General features: G+C 33.4%; 2 protein-coding genes across 5 annotated transcripts; one reads left to right on the plus strand and one right to left on the minus strand.

Moving 5' to 3' along the window:
• The first annotated feature begins 1637 nt into the window (after nucleotides 1-1637).
• LOC144843772 (sorting nexin-25-like) lies at nucleotides 1638-25502 on the plus strand. 4 transcript variants are annotated; one of them, XR_013612285.1, is made up of 23 exons: nucleotides 1638-1881; nucleotides 2578-2659; nucleotides 4427-4511; nucleotides 5035-5092; nucleotides 5632-5705; nucleotides 6035-6213; nucleotides 6439-6625; nucleotides 7149-7296; nucleotides 8289-8494; nucleotides 8834-8873; nucleotides 9532-9648; nucleotides 10531-10830; nucleotides 12182-12337; nucleotides 12758-12889; nucleotides 17858-17995; nucleotides 18500-18613; nucleotides 19178-19269; nucleotides 19644-19739; nucleotides 20229-20369; nucleotides 20778-20959; nucleotides 21767-21867; nucleotides 22500-24998; nucleotides 25034-25502. XR_013612285.1 is itself a non-coding variant. In XM_078700709.1 (22 exons), exons 1-22 carry the CDS (start codon nucleotides 1642-1644, stop codon nucleotides 22725-22727), a joined length of 3096 nt encoding a protein of 1031 aa, XP_078556835.1. In that variant the 5' UTR covers nucleotides 1638-1641; the 3' UTR covers nucleotides 22728-25502. The 4 variants fall into 4 exon arrangements, 2 of the variants coding, with proteins under 2 accessions (XP_078556835.1, XP_078556836.1); XR_013612284.1 differs by having other exon boundaries at nucleotides 22500-24268; nucleotides 24806-25502; XM_078700709.1 differs by having other exon boundaries at nucleotides 22500-25502.
• Nucleotides 13053-16011, minus strand: LOC144843774 (uncharacterized). The gene is made up of 2 exons (XM_078700711.1): nucleotides 15928-16011; nucleotides 13053-14979 (listed from the first exon to the last, which is right to left on the minus strand). Exon 2 carries the CDS (start codon nucleotides 14959-14961, stop codon nucleotides 13594-13596), a length of 1368 nt encoding a protein of 455 aa, XP_078556837.1. The 5' UTR covers nucleotides 14962-14979; nucleotides 15928-16011; the 3' UTR covers nucleotides 13053-13593.
• Nucleotides 25503-26039: the final 537 nt, after the last annotated feature.

A 26039-nucleotide genomic window follows, 5' to 3' on the forward strand; every position in this document is an offset into this window, starting at 1 on the left:
GTTAAAGAATCTCACCCTGGTATTTGATGCGCGCAAATTCAATGCGCATAATAGCAATAATAACACTTTCACTTCAGTCACTGTAGAGTACGTATTACGTACTCCTCTCAATAACATTTAAAAAGATAGAAAATACATACAAATTAAATGGTACGATTTATTGATTTGGTAAAAAAAAATGTCAGATGTTGCCCCATACTCTGGCGTACTATCACCAGACAATTAATTGAATTCGTTTTCATATTGTTTGGAAGGATTCTATGCCTTAGATTAAATTTATTTAAAAAGAAACTGAAACAAAAATCAGTGGTCTTTGAATTAAAACATTTTTTGGAAAAACTGTCTTTCATCTTGTATGCGGTTAAAGTGGTTCACTCTTATCTGTCTAATTTTGCATGATTGGCCCGCCATATTCAGCAGAAGGATTATTTTGTTTTGATCATGGTTTCGGGGTTTCGAAAAAACGTTTTGAAAAACGTATTATTTTACTCGAAATAGTGTATTTATAAGGTGATATACACTGTCTAATAGCTTTAAATGAACAATAACGTTTGTAATAATTTTGTCGCACTAACGACTTTTGTACATTATTGTTATTTTGTACCTCTGAAGGCAGGCCTAGGCCTAGAGTTCCCAGCTAGGCATTTACATTACGAAACAAGCTAGGCAGGAAAGATCTAGCGCCGAAAAGATCGTTTGTGAACCCCACTGCGTTATACAGAGAGAGCTGATTGTTGTGTGGTATGGCATGCGGAGGATTCCATGATCCGTGACAGCCTTTTGTAGTATGTTTACGTTGAATGTTTACTTATTAGCAGGCTCACACAAAAGTTGTTATTAAATCTATTGCCACGTCATATATGAGTTTAAATCTGCCATTTTTTGGGACTCCTCCTGCTGTTTTTAGTTTTGGTCACTTTGAATGTGTTTACTTTATTATTAAGTTAGGGCTGGCTGGCCTCCATCCAGGTCCTGGCTAGCTAGGGGACCTAGAGGATTATTAATATTATCTAGGTTTTTCGTTTCAGAAAACTTAAAAGTTGGTTTATTTGTGATTTTCGTCTTCAGCTCAGTACAGTTTACATGATAAAACAAACATACAAAATACTAAAAAAACATTTTAATCTTTAAATTTAACCTTCCACAAAAACCAAATAATAATGCATTAAAAACTTTATTTAACCATATGAATATAAGCCATCCCATTTCATTTGGAACCAAGTTTAACGTTTGGGGAACTACATCATCATATCGTTCACATAAGCATCCAGCATTGATGTGGGACTTTTCATCAGCAAATTTTAATTGCAAAGCAAACAATCTTCATAATATTCCTTGAAAAAACAAAGTTTTTTTTTGCCCATGAGCAGTACTGTACTGTTCGTTCGTTGTCCCATGACCTAGGTGGTCGTAGGGGCGTAGCAGACGAGATACAGTAGTACTCATCATGATACAACACTATATCTCCCATCGGTGCCTATCTCCTCTCTGGGCTGGCGGGTGTTTTTGGATGGTCGTCTACTGTTCTGTAGATGAATTGAAAAGCATGTACAGATTGTAATCTATTCCTCATTGCTTTATTGTATTTAGTTAATGTAATATTATTGAAACCCTCCATTTTTAGGTAAAAAAGAAACCATAATGGAAGCCTTAAAACGACTTCTCAATGTGTACACATGTGGTGCTGTGATAGCTGTCTTAGCCATCCTCTACCAAGTGGGATTTCTGGTAATTTCGTTGAAAATAATCATCTATATTGTCGTACTTTTTACTGGGCTCATCGTTGGTTTTTCTCTTGTTGCATCTTCCGGAAGACAAAGACGACCATCAGCTGTAGAAAGTTTGCCATCCCCTACTCATGATCTCATCTTAAAAATGATGGTAAGTTTGGATTAATTGAAATCCTTGTACATGTTTAAAATGTATACCTCCATTCAGATAATTCAAGCGTCAATTGGGTGAAATGATGTGCAGTCTTCAAGTTAAAGAAAATAATCTTCTTGTCAGATTAAACGAGTAACCCTTTACTACTCTTTTGAAAGAAGAGTAGTAGACCCTACTACCCCTACTTGTACAGAAAGATTCTGTACAAGAGCCAAATGTGTATACATACTGAACCTCCAGTTTTAAGTCCTTATCCAAAAAGACTTGTTCTACTGTGTCTCCAGAACCATGGTCAAGGAGAGCCTAGTACCTGTGCCAATATTATAACTATATTATGGTGCAGGGCCGGAATGGTTGGTAAGGTTTCAACCTTACCACTTTTTTACAGAGGCCTTTGACAACCCAGTGGCTGGCTTGAACAGAGATTGTTCCCTTTCCTTGAAAAAACCGGACCACTTTATTTCTTGTGCCTACATCACTGTGGTGCGGAATTCCTTATCTCTTAACCGATTGGCCATTTAACTCGACAAGGTGACCTCCCCAATATATGATTAGTAATTTAGTAGAGCAAGCAAAAGAAAAATTTGTTCAATAATTATATTATTAGCAACAGTGGCATTTGGCTGGGGAAAATAATTGAATATATTGTTCAAATGATGTTATTGTTAAGGAATATTGATTCACTTTTACCAGGAAATGCGGACAAGAAAGAAAAAAAAACACAAACGAAGAGGTGTTGTAATATCAAGAGCCATGGATAAAGCTATCAAAGAAGGTGATTGACTATGTCACAATTGAACAGTTTATAGTCTGCTTCACAACCACTGTAAAATATCTCTCTGTCCTCTGTCCTACAACTGACAAGCCTACCTATAAAGTTCTGTTTACACTATCAAACTAGTTTGACAAAAAAAGTGATGTGGCAAAATATGGTAGTGATATACCTAAATATGGTAGTGGTATGGCATTATCATGTCCATTATGGGCACATCACATTTTGTTGTGGTCACATAAAGTTTGATAGAGCTTAACACATTTGACTACCATTGTCTCTTTCCTTGCCTACCGTTTTATGGCAAATTAAAGTTGCCTACATTGACTTTATTTTAAAAAAATTCACCGTCTACAATTTATATGGATTACCAGATACAGTTAAACCCTCCTTTAGGATACCCCTATTCAGACAACACCCCTATTCAGACAACACTCCTATTCAGACAACACTCCTATTCAGACAACACCCTTATTCAGACAATACTCCTAATCAGAAAACACTCCTATTAAGGTGATATTCCTATTTAGGCCCACTTTCCTGTGAGACAATGGAGGGGAAATACAAGCTATAACACTACAGCTAACCCCTATTCAGGTGACACGTTGATGGGTCCTTGAACCTTTTATTACAGGTTCTATTGTATTTTGCAAATCAGGAATAAAGGCCATTTAAATTGATTTTTTTTTGTATAGATAGTTTGTATTTTCATGGTTTATACAAATCTGCAACCAAATAAAATGGTTGCCCAACATGGGTCTTAAGGTGCAGGCTTGAATATTTAATTTTAAACACAGGGTTGTCTCCTAGGAATAGGGAGCCTTCGATTTGCCATGACCAACAATTTAGGTCATGTTAATTTATTGTACACATACAGTATACAACATCTTTTATTATGGCTTTTTATTTCGTACTCTTTGCAATAAAAATTAAATTGTGAGTAGATTACAAAAATCAATATAAATATAAAATTGTAAACCTTTCTAGCAGAAAACCATTCATATAAAAAAAAACTGCTATTATTATTAAATACAGACTTTTACATTACAAAAAATAACATAAAATCCCATTGAAATATAAAACATATATAGATATACAATTTTAAAACTTTCTAGCAGGAAAAACATAAAAAAAAACTATTATTATTATATACTGGCTAAAAATAATTATATTACACAAAAAAATCCCATTGAAATATAAAACCTATTATATACAGCAAAAAATTATAGCAATTAAAATAAAAAATATATATATAAAAAAATCAATATAAAAATATACAATTGTAAAACTTGCTATTATTATACAGACTAAAAAACATTAAATTACAAAAAAAAACAAAAACAAAACCATACAATCCCATTAAAATATAAACCTATTATATAGAGCAGAAAATTTCAGCAATTAAAATAAAAAACAATATATAAAAAATCAATATAAAAATATACAATTGTAAAACTTTTAGCAGAAAACATTGATATAAAAAAACCAGCTATTATTATTATTTATATACAGACTAAAAAACATTACATTACAAAAAAGAACATACAATCCCATTAAAATATAAAAAATATTATAGATATACAATTTTAAAACTTTCTAGGAGGAAAAACATTTAAAAAAAACATTACATTACAAAAAAAAACATACAATCCCCATTGAAATACAAACCTATTATATACAGCAGAAAATTATTATTAATTAATAAAAAAATAAAAATAAATAATTATTATAAGGGCCAGTGTTTTAATAATTTTTATTTTTTATTTGCAGTTTTTGATTTAGTTGTTCAAGATTTCATTATGGTTTGGTACCAAGATCTCGGAAAAGACTACGGTACTTTCATATCAGCCGTGGAGTAAGTCAAACAATTTTCAGATTTATATTTATCTAGTCTGTACTGTTATGGTGTAACCACACTGTACAAACTACAAACTCTGGAGGTGTGCTATAACAACTCATATGAGAATGTCGCTAGGCTTACCTATGCACTGTAGTGTTAGTAACATGTTTGACACGAGGAGAATACCCTCTTTTTACGAGCATGTCCGCAAGTGCGTCTATGGTTTTAGAATAAAACCCTGTCTACACTATCAAACTTTATGTTTTAATTGTCATGTGCCCATCATTATGTCATATCACTTCCATATTTAGCATATCACTACCATATTTGGGTGCATCAAATCAAATTTGTGAGTGTAGACAGTGCTTTAGAGTTTTGAATAGTGAAAATGATCTTGTTAGGTGTTCAAGCTTCAAATCTCTTCACTCAATGGGAGAAAATCCTATTTTTGTATAGTATATGGAATTTTTTTTATGAAATAAAGTGATCAATCAATTAAATATACAGCATCTTTATTTATTTCTACTGTGTTTTTCAGAGATGATATGTGGGAGTTAATTACTAATCTGCTGAAAAGATTACAGAAAGTTGATATGGTATAATCATTTTATTTTTGTGTATTTCCCCCATTCCAAAATCCAAATAAAGTTAATTTTGAATTTTAAGAATTGTAGTTTGCTGCATTGTATAAATGAAAACCCAAGTGTTTAGATTGTTTATGTTGTTAATAGTAATCTTTTACGAGCATCACTATTAGACGTTTTGAATTATTCTATCAGTAGGTATAGATTAGAGACAGTATGTAGGCCTATCTATATCAGGCTGATTAAACATCAGAAATTCACCCTATACCCATTGCTGTATCTCCACATACTATCTATTTCCGAAGTATCGTAGGAATATTTGGTAATACAGATATCACATATGGTGGCTGAATCATGTAAGGTTAGGTTAAGTGTTAGGTTACTACTAGATACATGTGATGTATGATACTTCGGATATAAATACAGTACCGAGAATTGGCTAAGAAATTATAAAAAAAAGTTTGAGCAGAGATGGTTTACCCCTATTTAATTTATTACTATATATATTTTTATATTATATTAATACAACTTATAAACATTCTTTTAAACAGGTACGATTCATGGCCTTAGATGTTACTGATAAATTGTGTGAACATTTCAGAGAGTTACGAGAGACATCTCCAAGGTAAAACAAACAAAATAAATTAAATAACTTATATGGTTCATCAGCAAATATAAATATGATTTCATCTTTCATCACCAGATTTTAATTACTTCGCATCAATTCAAGGTTGACAGCTTAGCTACTAGTTTGTGCCCAAATATGGTAGTGATATGACATCATCGTGTCCATATGGGCACATCACATTTTTTTGTCACATAAAGTTTGATAGACTAGACAGAGTTTCGAGACCCAACAAAGTGTCCCCTTAATAAGGGTGCCTCCTGAAAAGCTGTGTCCAAATAAATGGGTTTTGCTGTATTTAATTAACGATTCTAAAATTGTTCTTTTAGTAACCTTGATGAGGGGACGGTTAAGCCGTTTCATTTACATCCATGTTTAAAGGGTACCGAAGAAGAGACGGAATTTTTACGAGAGGCAATTGAGGTCTTACTTGTTTTATTACTACCTGAGCGGATAGCCAGTTCCGAGACGGCACGCCATTTATTACGGGAAATAATCACATGTTCGGGTACGACCATGAAGCAAGCAACACATTTTGCCGAGATGTTTTAATTTCAAAGAATTAAAAATGCAAAATGAATCAATAGTTTTTCATTATTATGTACAGTAAGATTAGAAAGTTTTGAAGAGTTCTATATGCATATTTGGGCAAATCACAGCTAACTAGTTTGATAGTGTAGACAGGGCTTTAGACATAATTACTAAGTTTATTACATTGTTTTTTGTCTTTCAGTAATTAAACCAGCTATTGATACACTGTGCAGTCCCAGCTATGTCAACAACACCCTCCTCATGCATCTAGAGTACAGAGAACAGTTAGCAAAGAAACACAATCGTAACTACATGTACTCGGCTACTTATGAGGATTTCATTAAACTAATCAATAGCTGTAATGACACGCAAGAACTTCAACAAATAAGGTTTTGCTATTTAAGTATTTATTCTCCTTTAATTAATATCTACAATTAATTATTAAATAATAGTTGTCTTTCCTAATACCGAAACTCACCCAAAACCTTGATCTTCTAGGCCTGTAAAGTCTTGGTAAAGTTTATTTTGTAAAAAGTAACACCATAAACATATATTTCTATTCTGCAAGAACACACATACGTCCAAATTTCAGAATTTATGGGAGGCCAAAATGGGGTAGCCATTTATGGGAGGCCAAATGGGGTAACAGTTTATGAAGGGCCAAATGGGTAAACATTTTATGAGATGCCAAATGGGGTAACCTGTTATGGGAAGCCAAGTGGGGTAACATTTTCTGAGAGGCCAAATGGGGTAACATTTTATGGGAGGCCAATTGGGGTAATTTTTTATGGGAGGCCAAATGGGGTAATTTTTTATGGGAGGCCAAATGGGGTAACATTTTATGAGAGGCCAAATGGAGTAACTGTTTATGGAAGGCCAAATGGGGTAACTTCAAAAATCCAACTTTTTCAGATATCACATTTTAACTGAAATTATGCAGGCAACTAACATTCAGAATATGAAAAAAGCGAAAGGTCTAGAAGCGGGATCCAAGGCGTCTAAAGGATCAGGCAAAGGAGAGTTACTGAAAGCACGCAACCTCAAGAGATACTTAAATCAGGTGAACTTTACCACTCAATTGTATAAAAACTAAAAAATTGTTTTTTTTTCCTGTTTTCTGAGGACAGCCCACTTTTATTGCATATATGATAATAAATGGATATTTAAATGATATTACACAGAAGACAGAAGATTTACATTCAGTATTAAAAATTGAGATTCATAATAATAATGGTAAAATGATATATTTCAAAAATGTTTTAAATTTAATAACAACAATTTAATGTACAGTGCAAAGCTAAGCCCAAACTGTACGTATGGGGATACGCCTAGCCAGGGTTTTTCAACTAAAAATCATTATCAACATAGAGTTATATTAGAATTAGTCAACTATGTGTATAGTGATGTGAACAGGGCAGGTACTTCTCAAAATGGCTGCCGCATCAAAATATTATTAGTACACTGTATAAAACTTCAACTGCTATGAATTGGGCACATGCTTATGCTGATATGCTCAACATGAGTAGCAGGTTTAGTCAGGTGTGACTGTGTAGTATGTTCAGCTTATATTCAATGGCCCCTCTCTCCATGGTGGCTGGCTTTTTAAGATGTTATTGTGTTTACTCTCTAGTCTACTCTGTGGGATTTTAAGACGTCAAATCCAGTTTTGAGAGAGTTCAATTCTGTATTGACTGTATTAAAAACTTGTATGTGATAAATGATTTTTTGAGAATACTTGTTTGTAATCATACCTTTGGTGTGGCTTGTGTTCACAATTGAACATAAATAAAAGTTTATTTGACTTCGAGCATAGAATCAATTTTACATTGAATTTGATGAGCAATACTTAAAAAAAGAAAAAAAATATAAAACAAATAAATAAATACAATCTTATTAATATTGATTGATCAATAGGTGTTTATTTCAGTTATCTGCTAAGTTAACTTTTTAACTAACCATCTTAAGTTTGTATATTACAAACACAATGAAACAGCTACTGTATGTATGTATGTATTATCATATTCAAATAATATTTTCGGATTTTTCTTAAAGTGTCGGTTTGCAAAGGCTCATTGTGAGCGACGTATCCGGCTCGTTGGAGGGCCCGAGTATCACAGATACTTTCATAGCACTGGTGACGAAGACAGCGCGTCATCATCAAATATGCTTGTGTTACTAGAGGACATATTTCAAGACAAAGAGGCTTTGAAATATTTCAGTAGTTTCCTCAAAAAAGAAGGCAAAGATGATTTGTTACAGTAGGTATTACTGTAAAACCAGAAACTTTCGCACACATTAAGCATTAAGCTGCGAATAATTTCAGTAACGTACTGTAGGCCTACTACTGTATACAATAGCCTATGTATTAGCGTCTTTATAACACAAATGTCGCGCATACATGATATTGTTACAGTTTTTACTTGTACTTTATTTTTATGTTGCGAAAGTTTCTGGTTTTACAGTAGTTTAAATACTGCGACGAATATTTGAATGTTTTAATTTAACCGGGGATTAGACCTATGAGAATGGGATTATATGTTAAAATCACCAGGTTTCCTAAGAAAACTCCTAATAATTTTTTTGTTTGTTTCATGCAGCTTTTGGAAGGCAGTTGAAAAACTTAAAACTACCAAAAAAGTAAGAAAGTCTTTTTTTTTGCTTTTACCATTATAGTGAAAAAGTATATTTGAACCCAAAATTCATTATAATTCTCCATTAACACTTAAAGATGTATTATCTCCCAAACATGATAAATAAAGATTAATAAAATCAGACTTTGAATAGGCCATTTTGTAGTTTTAATAAAGTGAATAACTTCCACAGAATAAAAAAGGAAAAGAATGTTTTCACTTACCTAATGACAAAACGGTTAAATTCAATCAAAACCCATTGGCTGACAGCCAATTTGACAATTTTTATTTCAAGGAAATAATTTTTTTTTTCTTTCAATCCAATATTGGTCAAAGTAAATGACTATTACTGGATAAACTCTTCAGTCAAAGACTGGTCTCCCAGAGGGCCCAGTTATGATCTGTGACTGTGTGTGTACTAGTACACCGGTGTAACCTCCTACTCGTCTCGAAAGATGTAATAGGTTCTTTAAAGTGCACATGAGCTAGATGTGTACACTGGACCTACGGTTTATAGTCCTTATTCAAGTAGACTTGTTCTACCACCAGAACCATGGAGCGAGTGAGCCTTGAACCCTAGCCGATTTTTTTGCCTACATAATTTAATTTAACTCTTCCAATTTCAGCCAGTTTTTTGTACAGATATTTGAAATTCTTTTTTTCAGAGAGATCAACACAAAGTGGCTAATGACCTGTATCAGGTTTATGTTGCTACCACAAGTGCGGTCAACCTTGATAAATTGTTAGTGAAGCAGATGCAAGCATACCTTATCGGCAACAAGGTAAGCATTTGTCTGTGACATCATGAAGTGATGTTAAAGCTTGTGGCTGTCATCATTCACACAAATATCTCACTTAAGTGTGATTGGTGAATACATCCATTGGTTCCGACTGGGAAGCAATGCAAGCGAGTTTACCAATGACAAGGTGAATGTTCGAATGATCCATCACCCATGATTGGTCAAATCAGTTGCGCTTACGTCCTTGCATTGTGTCCTAGTGCGAACCAAGACTTAATAGCTGAAATGTTTAGCATAACAGCCGTGCAATTAAAGAATCCAAATGAAAATAAACTTTGAGTTTCGTGAAGTTCTGTACTTTAATTGCACTTTTCGTGCGGTTGTCATTTACAAATTTATTAAAATTATTTCTCACAACAAAAACAGCTCCACTTGTAAATATTTGTTAAAATATAAAGCATGCTGTGTGTATGTTTGCCCTGTGAATGGATTGTCAAATAAATAATTGCTTTCAAAAATTTGCCACAAAAATGTATAAAAAAAATACAATACTGATAGAACTAAACATTCAATTTATTTAATTTATTTGTTCAACTTTGTTTTACAGGGGTAGCTCTAACAGCTGTACTACGCAGTACAGCTGACTTGAAGAGGCCCTCTTAAGCTCTGTCTACACTATCAAACTTTATGTGACAACAAAATGCGATGTGCCCAAATATGGAAGTGATATGCACAAATATGATAGTGCTATGAAATCATCATGTCCATATTTGGGCACATCACAATTCTTTGATAGTGTAGACAGAGCTTTAAAAACAATACAAAAATATACAAACAACATTCAAACAATTCAATTACTCATGCAACATGCAGAAGCAACTTCGTAACTTCAGTTTGATAACAAATTTATTGTTTCCTTATTAGGGTCCAGAGTCTTTCTACGAAGCTCAAAATAAAGTGTATGAATTACTTGACGAGGAATACTTCCCTTCTTTCCTTCTGAGCGAAAACTACACACAATTCTGCCAAGCTTCCACGCACACACCACCGGACAAACAAAGGTCAGAAGAGGAGCTTAAGCAACAATATGATACCTTGGTGAGTTTAGCATTAGGTACATACATGCAACTACCAGTTACACCTGAATACTGTCAAGCAACCATGCATCCCAGACAAGACCCGCAGCGGCCAAAATCCGACGATGAGGAACAGACGTTTACAATGGTTAGTGTTGTGTTGCCGCTGTTCGTGGTCGTGGTGCTGCATTAACACACGCTAACACAACACTGATAATGTTTTTTGCTGTTATTGTCGTAGTCTAATATTGAGGTGCTGGGTTGTAAACATGCCATTGTTCCCAAATGGTCATTTTGTGGTGGTGGAGTAACACACTGGTTCTGTCATATGTCAGGATTTTTTCTAATGACAAATTACAACTCTACTCCCAAAGACTTGTAATACGACTGTTTATGTAGAGCATCTTGTGTACAGGAATACCACCTTTAAAAAGGATAGTGAATGAATTCACTTATGGTTATCCTTGGCAATTTGCCGAAATATAAAAAGAAAGGAAGAACACAATACTGATTTTTGTGTTGTTTTTTAACCAATTTAGCACTTGAAAATAATGCTACACAAATGTTGGCATAATTTGACAACATTTAGCATCATAGTTTTATCCTAATTATAAAACAATTTATTTTTCAAATTTCTAAACTAGATTTATAAAGCAATAACTAACAAACTAACTATTAAACCTTTGTTAAAATTCTGAATATGAATTCATGATGCATATGAGGAAAATACAACTACAATATACCATGGTATTACGATTTAATGTATAACTGCAAAGTTGTTGAGGGCCTGACCTCAGCCCCTACAACACGCTAAAAATTAAAGATGTGTTCAATTTTAAAGCGTTGAATATAAAAACAGCCTATAGTTGGATATTGTTTTTGCTGATTAACATTTGCCAACACAACAATTATTATTGTTCACATATTAATATACTACCAGTGGCATAATGCAGAGGCCTGAGGACCCTGGTTTAGGAACCCTAAGTGGCCCTCAAACATGGGAGGCCTCTGGCATTTTTATCCCTTTTTGACATATTTTGCCCATAAGCTCCGGGACTCCTGGGTTTAGCCAGTGAATGCTCATAGCTGTTATGGCACTGTATACTACTTGCTTTGTTGTCTGTTGGCACTTTTAACATTTTTTGGTATATTGATAACGTTACAAAAATGCTTATTAAAATCCGGTGTCACCTGTATCTTCAATACTGTCCTGTCCAAAAAACATAAGCCTTGTTTACACTATCAAACTTTATGTGACAACAAAATCTGATGTGCCTATATATGGACATGATGATATCATATCACTACCATATTTGGGCATATCAACCTTTTTTGTCAAACTAGTTTTGATAGTGTAGACAGAACTTAACACAAGAAATTTTCTTCTTTTCAGTTTAGAACTTACAAAGGGCACGCTATTTAATATCTCGGACCATATTATTACACTTTTTGGACAAATATTTCAGTTATTGTACTAAACCCTAATTGTTGCTTACTAGGTGCAACCAGGCTCGTTAGATGATGATTTAGAAAGCGCCACCATTGCAGAGCAAACAAATGCCATAGTAAAAAAGTTACAGCAATGCGAAGAGAAGATGGACAACAAGACTACTGCATTGGCCAACATCAAAGCCTCTGCTAACCCAGATGCCAAGGTTGGTAGACTTAAGAAGGGTAGCAAGATCATGAACCCATTCTGATATTGTTGGCTCTTTAGATACGGTAAACGGCATCCCTGCCTTAAACGCTCTGTGTCTTGAATATATTCACATTCTTTGTGTGCCTATTCTAAAGGCACATGAAGGCAAAGCCATAATGATTTGGTTGTCCCCACCTGGAATATTTGTCAAGGCAAAAAAACTTTTACTTATCGTTCATCTAAAAGCTGGAATGAACTTCTGGATGAATTAAAAATTAACTTTAAAAGTATGTCAATAACTTCATTCCAAAATACAATTAATACGCAACATTTAAACTAAATTTTCTTTTCTAAAATTGATTGATTTTGATTAATCTTTTTCTAAATCAGGCAGAACACCCAAGTATTTCTGATCTTATTGTTTCTACTTTTTCAGATGCAGGAGACACTAGAGCAAGAGATTGAGATATTGAAGGTTGAACGACGTCAATTTGAACTGTACATTGAAAGAACTGATCTATGGTGTGAACACATCGGTAAATGGAGAACAGATATATGTAGTGCAGAGGTAAATTATATTTATACAATATTTTTCTCATCCCAAGGTTTAGCAAAGCACAACAAACATCACCATTTAAATGTATTTTTTTTAAACATCTTAAGCATATTTAATATCAGATATTTTAAAGGCAGAAAAAATCTTTTAAAAAAACAACAGTGAAACTCAACTAGCTTTTTATTCAATTCCTTTATTGCATCTTACAAATATGCACATAATTTTGCATGATTTACCAATAATGGAACATCATAGTTTCATTGGTTCCAGATGGAGGAAAATGAAAATAACAATAGTCCATGTGGCTCAAATCCAAGTTTCATTTTCAATTCTCATCATCTAAAGTTTGTGCTGATAATGTGTGCAGTGTGAGTTGGCAGGTCTCTTAATAAATATATAAAATAATATCAAGGTTATGAAGTAATATGATTTTCCAGTTAAAAAAAAAGTTTTCTTGTATCTCATGCAGAAGATTCATATTGATTGACTTTTTTAAAAGGGTTGTTTGATATTTAAGTCCAAAAAAAGCTGAAATATTCAACGTTGCAATTGTACAATTTGGGATGAGTTCTTCAAATTGTATTGTATCTAGGTTCCTTGGTGAAACATCTTTAAAAAAATATTCTTTTAATTTTTAGCAAAAACAAAGCAAAGCAATTTCCCAATTTGATTTTTATTCATTCTTGTCATCAAAAATCATGTTCAAAAAAGAATTTTTAATCAGGGTAAAGCAGAAATCCAGAAAAGCTAGGATATTTACTCCCGTCGCTGTAAAGAAACTTTTTGAATGGTTGAATCCAAACCTCGTCACCGGCCTTCAAATTCAGAATACCGATGTTCGTAGACGTTGCGTAGGGACTTGAACCATCACTACGAGTGCCAAGTTGAAACGCGCCGTTGCGCATTAAGTAAAGACCAGCTTCTTCTCCAGGTCTTGATGTTTTCATCGCCATAAACGAGAAGACGTACGTGCCTGGAACACGTACCGTGAATGTCCCTGTATCTTTGTTGTAATCATTTCCAACATTGGTTATTATGAGGTTATATTTCACAGATTTCGTTGTAGATATTCTTCCTCTGAAGTTTGTTAAGACAACTGAAAATGCAGATTTTTTCATGTCTTTTGTGTAATTACCTGGGTTTCCTTGTAGCCCCATGCTGCCCTTTTCACCTTTTAGTCCCATTGGTCCAATGCTACCAAGTAAGCACTCTCCTTTGGGACCTTGCGGGCCTACTGGGCCAGGAGGTCCTGGTATAAGTGTTGAAATTTGGCCTGTAGAGCCACTAGTTACCCCAGGTAATCCTGGTACTCCGGGTTCACCTTTTTGACCCGTGGGACCTGTCGGACCAGGAATACTTATACCATTTGTTCCGTTGAACCCTGCAAAACCTCTTGGACCTTGATGGCCTACAGCTCCTGTTAGTCCTCTTTCACCCTTCTGCCCAGTTACACCAGGCATACCTGGTAGGCCTGTCATACCTGTGGCATTGAAGCCTGGAGGACCTCTGAAACCTTGTGGGCCTATATCACCAGACATGCCCATATCTCCCTTGTCACCTTTTTGTCCTACATCACCAGGAATACCTATACCATTTGTTCCATTAAAGCCAACAGGGCCTCTTGGACCGACAGGTCCTAGGTCACCAGGTATGCCTTTATCTCCTTTCTGTCCCATCAAGCCTGCATCACCACGTACACCTATTCCATTTGTGCCATTTAAACCTGTAAAGCCTCTTGGACCTGGTGGGCCTGGAGGGCCTGAGATGCCTTGTTGGCCTGATGGACCACTTGGACCGGGCTCACCCATGTCCCCCTTTTCACCTTGTGTACCAGGAATTCCAGGAATACCTGCAGAGCCTGGGACACCGGGAACACCAGGAATACTGCAGGTATCAGAGGGATATAACGGTGCTGTTGGAACTGCAGGTAGCGCAGTTGTTATCGCTTCTGTAGTTGGTGTTTGTTCAATAGTTTCATTTTCTGTTACACTTTGAATCTGTGGCGTGGTTTGTCCTGATGATAGAATGACTAAAGTGACTATATATGTAAAAAGAAAGTATTCCTTCAGTAAGATCCTTGCCATGATGTAATGTTAATCAATCTAAAAAGCAAAAAAAAAAAGGATATATATTGTATATATCAAACAATCTAATGTATACTGTAGTAGTTAGTGTTAACAATTACATTAAGCTAGCAATTAAATTCCACTTCTATCAAGTCCAGCTTTGATGCAGGAAGAGATCTTGTAGGTATGCAATATAGGTTACAATGTACCTGTCAATATCACATGACTTCTAAGATTTACAGTAAAACAAAAATAGTGATTAATTAATTAATAATTTCTTTTTTGGAAATAAATGTTTCATCAATGATTGTTTCTATGATGTTGTTGTAAAGGTATTGTATTATTGCACTCTTAACAAGACATGATTATTTATCTTTGATAGATTTATTTATTTAAAAAAATATATCTATTCTTTATCTTTTTTTCTTTTTTCTATTGTAATGTTACAGTGTACTAATGATCTCAGAGAGTAACACTCCCTTACCACTAAAATCGTTCTGTACATTTTTGTAATTGCTAACTATAAAACTGAATACATATAAAATAGTTGGGTAATATTTGGTTCAGACCACAGATTCAGTGATTGAGCTTGGTTCCGCAAAGACAGAGGCTGCAACGCAAGCAAATTGACCAATCAATGCAATGGATTATACGAACTACAGCTTGTGATTGGTCTGTTCGCTTGCATTGCGGCTCTTTGCGTCCTCTAGTTGGAACCAAGCTTTAAATTATGTAGAAAATGACCCTTAAGCTCTGTCTACACTATCAAACTAGTACTAGTGCCCAAATATGGTAGTGATATGCCAAATGACCCTTAAGCTTTGTCTACACTATCAAACTAGTACTAGTGCCCAAATATGGTAGTGATATGCCAAATTATGGTACATCACTATGTCCATATAAGCACATCATATTTTTTTGTCACATAAAGTTTGATAGTGTAGTATTATTGTTGTATTTATAAAATAACATCTGAGGACTCACCTGTAAAATGTTTAATTTTCTACCATATCCAGTTATAACTTGAATCCGAGAAACGAATTGACACCTTTCTATGTCAAGTTACAATACCAAACTGAAGGGTTACTTTAAAATGTAATAGATAATGTAATCCCAACAATCTGGAATCCATTTTCCGTACGGATATATGCTGCCAAGTCATGGATGAATGTTTCCGTCACATCTTATCATCATCTTTCATTTTCATATACTTTCTATTTTGAAAAACACCTGGAATTAGTTTTATTACTTTTTTGTTGCGTGAAAAAAAAAGTGTGGCATGAACGTTCAGTGTGTATTAAGATCAGCAACATTGTGTGTGACTGTTAAAAATAAGCCAAAGTCCAATGATATTGAGCCAAGTAGATTTAGCTTGAAAATATTAAGAAGTAAGTCAATAAGCCAATAAGAATAAGCCAATGGAAATAAGTTAATGAGAACCAGCCAATGGGAATAGTTTAAAAAGAATAAGTCAATGATATAAGCCAATGAGAATAAGCCAATGGAAATAAGGTAATGAGAACCAGCCAATGGGAATAGTTTAAAAAGAATAAGTCAATGATATAAGCCAATGAGAATAAGCCAATGGAAATAAGTTAATGAGAACCAGCCAATGGGAATAGTTTAAAAAGAATAAGTCAATCATATAAGCCAATGAGAATAAGCCAATGGAAATAAGGTAATGAGAACCAGCCAATGGGAATAGTTTAAAATGAAAAAGTAAATCATATAAGCCAATAAGAATAAGTCAATGAAAAGTAGTAAATTGGAATAAGCCAATCATAATTAGCCAATGAGAATTAGGCAAGAGAATACAGTAAGCCAATGAAACTAAGTTAATGAATATAGGCCAATGTGAATAAGTCAATAAGAATACTATATTTACTATATCCTCCATGTAATGTTTTGACATATCAAGAGTGTGTTTTGAATTTAAGGCTTTGAATGTATATCCCTTGGTATTCTATTGTGGTAAAGAGTTTCCATCAAAGTTCAAGCGTCATTTTTAGATTTTCTGTAACTTTATAAATGGTCCGTGATAAAGTTGAAACTACAGTTTGAACCCTATGTATTGATAATGTATATCCATAATTTGTTTTTTTTCACCTTTTTTATGCACACTATAAATTCATAACCATTTAAATGTGCATAAAATTAAATTCTGTTTGTAATTTGATTTACAGAATAATACAGGTAGCATAATCCAATGGGCTTTGGAGTCATTTTTATGCAAAATTATCCAATATCTGTTTTATCTCTATATTATTATTAGTAGTATTATAGTTCCTTGTCACCGAATTGACGTAGATTATGGTTAATTGTTAAAATTAGGCAATGGGTGAATTCCATACTTAAATATTGCCTTTTTTCAATTCAATTATTTAGGAACAGGTCCATATAAAAAAAAACAATAATACAAATAAATACAGTAGTTCCATAATGAGATTTGACTACAGAAAGGAGAGTTACATGTTTGCAACAAAATAGGTATGAAAAGTACTGTAAACAGAGATTATTATGCATTTAATAGTTGGGTCTATTTCCTGTACTGTTTTGTCTATTATTATTATTTCAAAACTATTTTTAAAACTTTATTTTTAAATTTGAAGTAGCTACTGTATAAGAACAAAGTCAACAATAATTATTTTATTCAATACATTTATTGTCACAAATTTGGTTTTAATATTGTAGATAGTCTATTTTTGCAATTGTTTAATTGTTTGTTTGGAGTTGGAGAGACATGCCATTTGGCGGTAGTTGTCTTTGACAGCTCTTGTCTCTTCTCAGTGCTCCCTTTTTATGTTTCACTGAAAGGAATAAATAAAATAAAACACTTCTGGTCTAGAATTGACAGGCTACTATTGGGCCTAAATTAAGCAGTGGTATTATAATAAAGTGTCTTTCCTTTCTACAGCAAATTGAAGATGGAGACAAAAACCAGCCTTACTACGTGATAGTGGTACATCCCATTGATCCAAATATTCCAATATCAGGTTGGGTTGTGTCCAGAAGACTCACTGACTTCCACATGCTCCACAAGAGGATTAAAGATGTAAGTTTTCAAACACATACGTTTTTATATTACCATATTTATTCGAATAAACGCCTCGGGGAGGGAGGGTCGCAATAATTTGTTTGGGTGTAATATGGTAACATGTATAATCAAGTAAATTCTCCCTATAAAAAATTCAACACAATTAATATCAAAATTGATAAAATACAGTGAAAAATGCTTAATCAATTATAGATCATGGAAGTCAATAAATTCTACTACAAGTAGAAATGTGTATTTCTATTTGTAATACAATATTGTTAATATGCACGTAGCGCTGCATTTATTTCAGGAAAAAAATAATTGTACTTTTGATTTATATTTTTTTGTATCTTAAGAAAAATTTACATTATTATGTGTCAATTATTTTTTTCAGAAACACGAATCAAAATATTAAACAAAATTTTTGTAGATTCTCTCATCTCTGCCATAAATACAGTATTTATTTACAATTTATCTTCATTTTTTGTTATATAATTGTTTTTATATAATAATTAATTTTAGTGCAGCAAGTTGCTAGCAAAATATGAGTTGCCTCAGATGAGCAGACGTCCTTTTAAAACCCTTGATAAGGAATTCTTAGAAACATCAAAAGCTCAACTACAAGACTACCTCACTGTAAGTTGTCATCTACTGGGTCATTTATTTGTCATGATAAATATTGATTTTTAAGTTACTGACCAGACTTTTACTGGATAGGCATGCTCAACAATGTGTGGATAGTTTGATAGAGTAGTTGGCTCTCACATTTTTTTCAAACTACTGTAGGGTCTTTTAGTAAAGCCTAAAGCTCTGTCTAATCTATCAAACTAGTTTGACAAAAAAGTGTGATGTGCCCAAATATGGTAGTGATATGACATCATCATGTCCATATATGTGAGCACATCACATTTTTTGTCAAATATAGTTTGATAGTGTAGACAGAGCTTAATTAATACTTTTTTACATCATCGTATTGAAAAATAATCAGGAGATTCATGAATTAACATCGTTGTTTATAATACAAATCTTTAATAATTATGATTCATTGATTTCAATGCATTCAGAGCAAATACAAAATATAAAGTGTTAGCAAATTTTAAAAAAAAATCAATATAAACCATTGTAAAATGCTATTTTTGTTATGGAAGACAAATGATTTTTATATATTTTCATAATTCTAATTTATGCTAATTTCCACAGTCTATTCTAAAAGATGATACGTTGAAGCATAGTGAAGCTTTATACAGGTTTCTTCTTCCGTCGCCAACACCAATACAAAAACCAATTGAAGAGTAAGACATGGGGTTAAAGTTCAATTAATTTCACTCTGTCTGAGTCATTCTGTGTAGAGTATGACTTTATATTGATTATACTTACGTTATACTTAATAAAAGATTAAAGACAAAGAAATTACTATTTTAAACTACTAAAAGAACATAGGTTCCTGGGGATTTAGGAAAGTGCCTGGAATTGTAGAAATGCCTATGATTAAATGGTACCTAAGGTTCAATGGATGCCTGGGATTTAGGAGGGGCCAGGGATTTGGTAGTGCCTGGGGATTCAATAGGTCTATGGAATTGCCTGCCTGCAAGTATGGGAGTTTGAGATGTGAATTTTCCAAGAAAAAAAAATTGTTGAAAAAATATCATTGGCATTTTATTTTTAGGAAAGAGAAAAAAGCAGGATTTTCATTAACAGGAATTTTTAAGAGTACACCTGAGCAACATGAGAGTACTGAGGAAAAGGATACAAATGAAGACAGGTTTGTTGACTGTTTAGTTCTGTAAACGTCTGCATAACAAAAGTAGTAATAATTAAGGCATGGGAACTGTCATCTTTGATTTGCACTACCCTAAAGCTAATTTCTCATCTCTGATTGGTCAATACAAAACATACCCTATCCATGTGCTGTGTACCATTTATGATTGGCTGTCAGTGTATAATACTGTTTTTAAAAATCAGTTTGCCAATTATTTAGCCTGGTATTTAGGAGGTGCCTGGGAATAAAGGGTAGCTGAGATTAAATCAGTGCCTGGGATTTAAGAGGTGCCTGGGAATAAAGGGTAGCTGAGATTCAATTGGTGCCTGGGAATAACGAGTAGCTGAGATTGAATCATTGCCTGGGATTTAGGAGGTGCCTGGGATTCAGTAGTGAGGTTAAAAACAAAAACAACTAACTTTTCTACCTATAATTCTTTAGTACTTTCGGTTGTCTGAGAGATTCATAACTTTTTTAATGTTTTGTCTATAGCTCCTCTGAAGTACGCGACTCTATCGCAAAACCAATGTATTCTTTGATAGAGGAGATATTTGAGTTGAAAGGGATGTTTAAGTGGCTACGACGGACACTCATTGTTTTTGCACAAGCTACTTTTGGTGGTACTATAAATAAGTAAGTAAACAAAGTATTAATTCCTAGTATACGTAAAAAAATGTAAAAAGCTTTATTTGTGAAACGATAAATAATCATTACATGAGATATGATATATAAAACAATATATATCACTAGAATCTAGCTGAAAAGCATATATACAAATTTTATCAATGAAGTTGTAGAGCATAAAATGAAGTGCTGAATTAAACCTAATGTTTCTATCTTTTACATTGTATGTTTAAAAATTTATGAGACCCAGGGCAGCAGCTCAAAAGCACATTTTGGATCATATGTATATTATCTATTTTATATAATTTCTTGTTGTGATAAAGTTTACATCAAAGTGTGAAATAGTCACAATTGTATGGCTCTAAATTTAAAAAGCTAAATATAGCAAATATTGATTATTATTTTGATGACCATCAGGGAAATTCGAACGACCGTTGATTGGCTCTTCTCTGAACCTATGGTCATCTACTACGTCCATTACTTTCGCAATGCAATGTGGCCGGATGGTAAATTTGTCCAGATGCCTGAACCAAAGACAGAAGCTGAGGAGCAGCAAACCAAACTGGATGCGAAGGAACGATTCCTCAAGAACATTCCAGGTAACTGTAAAACAAAACAATCACTTCCTAAAGCTATGTTCACACTCGTGAAAGACTACACCAATCAATTGTTTATATGATTTTCCATTGTCCATTATATTTATTGTTATATATTCTGTGAAATGTAACAAGTGCGAATGAAGCTTAAGCCTCATAATGAAGACTTTTTTTTATTTAATTTTTTATCTTCTAAGAGGGTAGCATTGAAATCTTGAAACCGCCCACCAGTGATAATCTATGGTTAAACAGTTTTCTTAAAAGAGCTCGTCAGCTTTGATATTCTCCCGATTATTGGCAATTTTAAGTTTGATTACGAAAGGCCAATTTACACAGATGAGTGGTAATTGTAAGCGGAAAACACTGCTGGTCTGGACTGGATGTATTAAGACTGATAGTAGGCCTAGAGTAGAAGCTGGTTTTCGCGGGCCAGTATATCAGTCATCAACACTTGTTGCCTAATAACGTCGCAAATGTATCTTTTCTTCACACTATCGTTATACAAACAAGTCACATCTTGGTAATTTGTAATTAGATTAGCCCTACTATGCACTCGTATTTATTGACATCTTCAACTCGACGGACGCATGCAAAAAGTTGTTGAAATATGACATCATGTTTATCAAAATCAAAATTACAGCGTGGTATTTTGACAAAATAGATTAGTGTCGTTCACTCAGCATTTTATGTAAATGGTCATAAGTAATAACATAGATTCTATATTTTTGTTTTCCGCTTACCGCTACTGCTTACCATTACCGTTCATCTGTGTAAATTGGCCTTTATGCTTTTTTCTTTGTGTTTAAATAGACATTCTACAGAATACAGTTGGAGGCCAAAACAGTCGAGTTGGGTTTGCTAAGATTTTTGATGCATTCCAAGAGGACGTGACAAACAAGCATTTGTTTTATGTAAGATACAATCAATGTTACAGTTCAAGTTACAGTAGAAACCCCTATTAAGGGGACACCTGCAGGACCAAACAAAGTGTTCTTTAATTAGGTCTTGCCCTGATTAGGGGTTGCCGATATATATTGCCTCTCATTCGATTAACAAGAAAGTGTCGTCTTGATATGGTTGTCAGAGGCGTAGACTGGTTGCTGTCGAAAATTGTAAAACTACTGAGAACTGTGGTGGGTTTGGGTGGTTTTTTAGGATGCGACTAGAATTGTTTCCATGTAGCAAAGGAGTTATAGACAGCACATTCTATGGTCTGCCTAACGCATCGGACACAATTTGCAAAATTTTTATGAAAACCTGACCATTGATTAAAACCATTCATTAGAATTAACTTGTTCAGTATAATCAACGCCATGAAACCATTCAAATGGCAAGAACATACATAGGTGTATATATATATATCCAATCTGCAGATAGTAATGTTTCGATCTTATTAGATCTCATCAGTGCAGCTCAGGTTTCGAAATGTATATATATATAATTATTATATAACCCTCCCATTCTTAGTAGATGTCTTTTCATTAGCCATTTTAAATGTTTGTTGTGGAAATTTAAAAATAACTAATTTCTATTTTATATTCAGGTTTTATTTGAAATGGTATTATTAGAGCTATGTCCAGAACTGAAAGACCCAAAACTTCTTAAGAAGCTAGAAGAGTTTGATGCCCAGAACAAAGGACAGCTATCAAAGCAAAGTTCATTAGACTCGCAAGATGGGGAGCGTGAGCCACTGACAGAAGAGCCAAAACAAGGGGAGGCAGCAAAATGTGTAGGACAGCCAGAAAACATTGAAACAAAATCTGACGAGTAATTTTCAGGAACATTTTCACCTTGTTTCTAGTGTGCAACTTGTGTTTCTTAACATTTCCAAACTAAAATTTTAAATCATTTTTCTGTGAACTGTATGTAGTAACCTGTTTGTCCTCATCATTGAGTCTATTGCTTTTTTAGCTTCAACTGGTATTTAAAAGTGTTCTCAGTTCCATAGTTTTTCATCACCGTTGATTCATTTTTTTTCTCAGTATTTACAAAGTTAGGAAGATTTCTAACTGTTGAAAGTATACAGCTATTTTTAACCTTGAAATCAGTCTTTCCTTTTCTTTGAAAGGAAAAAAACCCATTTTTTTATGAATTTTGCAAAACTAAAATCTGAGATATACGATTGTTTATGCGTAGCTCTATTCATTATCATTGAATGACCAAATTTGGATTGATATATCTTTGTTTAATGCATGACTTTTATTCTTTATCATTAGTACAGTTTTTTAATGAATTTTGCCAAACTAAAATCTGAGATCATTATATGGCATTGTTTATGCACATCTCTATTCATTATCATTGAATGACCAAATTTGGATTGCTGATTTTTATTCTTTATCTTTAGTACAGTTTTTGAATGAATGTTGCCAAATTGAAATCGGAAATCATTTTACGTCACATTTATGTGTATCTATACTCTTCATCACTGAACGACGACCAAATTTGGATTGCTATATCCGCTTTTTTTTTAAATTTAAAATTTAAATAATTAGTTGAGTTACAGTACTTTCTTTATTATACATTGTTACATAAATGTGGTATCACTATATTACTTTTAAATGCATTTGGTTTCTTAGTTAATTTATCTGTGTGTTTTGTTCCTTGTTTAGCAGCCTAGCTGTAGTTGAGTAGTAATAGAATTTTTAAATTTTATATTTAAGAAGGTGCTGGGATTTTTATAGTAACATTTCCATCCAAAACAGATATCACATTTTTTTTTATTACTGTTGAAAGTAAAAAATATATTTTTGAAATGACAAAGATTAGAAAATATTTTGTGAATGGTTTGTTCAACCAACTTTTTTTAATGTCATATCATTTACAATAGTGGCCTTAGTAGTGTTTTATTTTTTTATTTTAAGATGCATAAAGCTAATGTGCCCATATATGGACATGATGATGTCATACCACTACCCTTTTTGAGCATATCACTACCATATTTGGGCACATCACACATTTGTTGTCCAACTAGTTTGAGTGTAGACAGAGCTTTAGTTCATGACTTAACGATTTTGCTGACTAGGTCATCGATTTTATCAAAGAGATATTTTTATATTAAATTCAAAATTGTGTAGTATTTAAAATAATTGAAAAGAAATCGACTAACTTTGTGTGTGAGATTCAACAAATACTGACTTTATAGCCAGCTATGCAATATGCAACATATGAAAGTGTCTGAGGTGCAAGTGACACTTGAATTTACATACATGTGTGTAGATACAGGAATCTTTTTCTATAATACAAGAGACGCCTTTGGGACTTTTTTATGAAATGAAGACATATATGTTCTAACACTACAATTCTATTAAAGATGTATTGTCCCTTTGTCAAATTCCAAAAAAAAAAAAAAAAGATTTCGAAAAAAAGTGGGTTATTTTGAAGTATCTAGTAATAGTTATTAACTTTCACCAAAAATTAGTAGAAAAAAAAAATCATTTAACTGAAATACAGACGTTTTTTGGTTCAAAAAATAACTTTGACTTCCAGTCAAAGTTTTCGATCAAAACATATCTATCTCATAATGCAACGCGCTTATTTGGCTACTCTGTATGCATAATCATAAAACTTCCTCGTGATCTGTGTGAAAACACCTTCTCAACCATGACGAGTTGTAAACAATCCTAATTAGCATCATGCATAATGTATACTCATGGTTTGAAATCTTTGTTTACTTTCGCTCGCGACGATTTTCCAGACGAAATGTAATCAAGTTAATTTAGCTGTTAATTACGTAAAATGTTTGTTTTTGGCTCGAATTTTCGACTTAAAGTGAATAACTTTAATATTACTTTGGTATGGCCAATTTAAATTTTGAATATTTTGACCTTCATTTTTTTGTGTTTCAAGGAGATATTTTTGTTTGGTCCTGAAGGTGCATTTATAAAGTGTAATAATATAATATACAGCTTTTACAGATTTGTATTGATAAAAATAAATAAAATACTACAGTATATACTGTATTGTACTATGCACATACACAAATGGACATATAATTTTGTAATACAAAAAGATATCTCACTCAGTCTCATAAAACAAAAATATTGTTGAAATAGAATCCAAGAACATATTTTGAGTTAGCTATAAGTTGTTTAATAGGAAGGTGCAAATAGAGATATACATAAATATTGGATTCCATTCCTTCTATGAAGGATTATGCAATTTGTTTATCCAATTCTCTGTAGTGCATCTACAATTGTTCCACAATTGCCAGACTAATTATGTGATACAGTGTAACATGTATATCACATGTGATGCTGTATTTAACCTAACCATGATACATGAAACGCTGTGTAACAAATGTTGCCTGCGATACTGGACAAATATTGCTGTACTTTCTAGATACAGTACTGAGAATCGGTATTGAATTGTTAAACATTAGTTACAAGAGGAGAATTTTATAAACTGTCAATCATGGTTGTTCATATTTGTTTAGTATTTATAGTGTATGTATTTCATAACAGATTGTATAGCAAGTTATTTATTTTATACTTTTCTATTTTAAGGGGAAATAAAGAGTGTTTTACAAAAACAGAACTTATGATATACTGTATTTTTTGTATTCGAAAACCATGGGTGTGTCCAGGAATTCAGAAATGGTCAGGGTTGAAGCCACGATTCCTGGGGGTTCAGGTTCACTCTGTGATTCCCAGGTGTTCAAGGAGGTGTCCACATAAAGTTGTGTGTGTTTATAGTGTCCATGAAAATCAGTTCATATTCAATGAGTGACTTGGTGGCCAAAGACAGCAGAACCATAATGCATAGCTGTAATATCGGCAAGGGTTCAAGTCTCACTAGGTCCTGAAAACCCTTCTATTTGATACCCTACTAAAAAAAAGGAATGGTTCATCTGTGAGCCATCACCGGTCAAATTACTTTCATTCATTGGGTTGCATTGTGGTCTAGATGTGTACTGTACATTGAATCTCCAGTCGAAATGACCAGAACATGTGTGCTGATATTATGTGATATGTATTTTTCTGATGGTAGAACAAGTCTCCACGGATAAGGACTTAAAACTGGAGGTCCAGTGTACACATCTAGCTCATGTGAACCCAGTACATTTTTTGGAAGAGCAAAGGTGTAC

Source organism: Antedon bifida, chromosome 5 (assembly GCF_963402885.1).
Source record: "Antedon bifida chromosome 5, ecAntBifi1.1, whole genome shotgun sequence".
NCBI classification, from domain to species: domain Eukaryota; kingdom Metazoa; phylum Echinodermata; class Crinoidea; order Comatulida; family Antedonidae; genus Antedon; species Antedon bifida.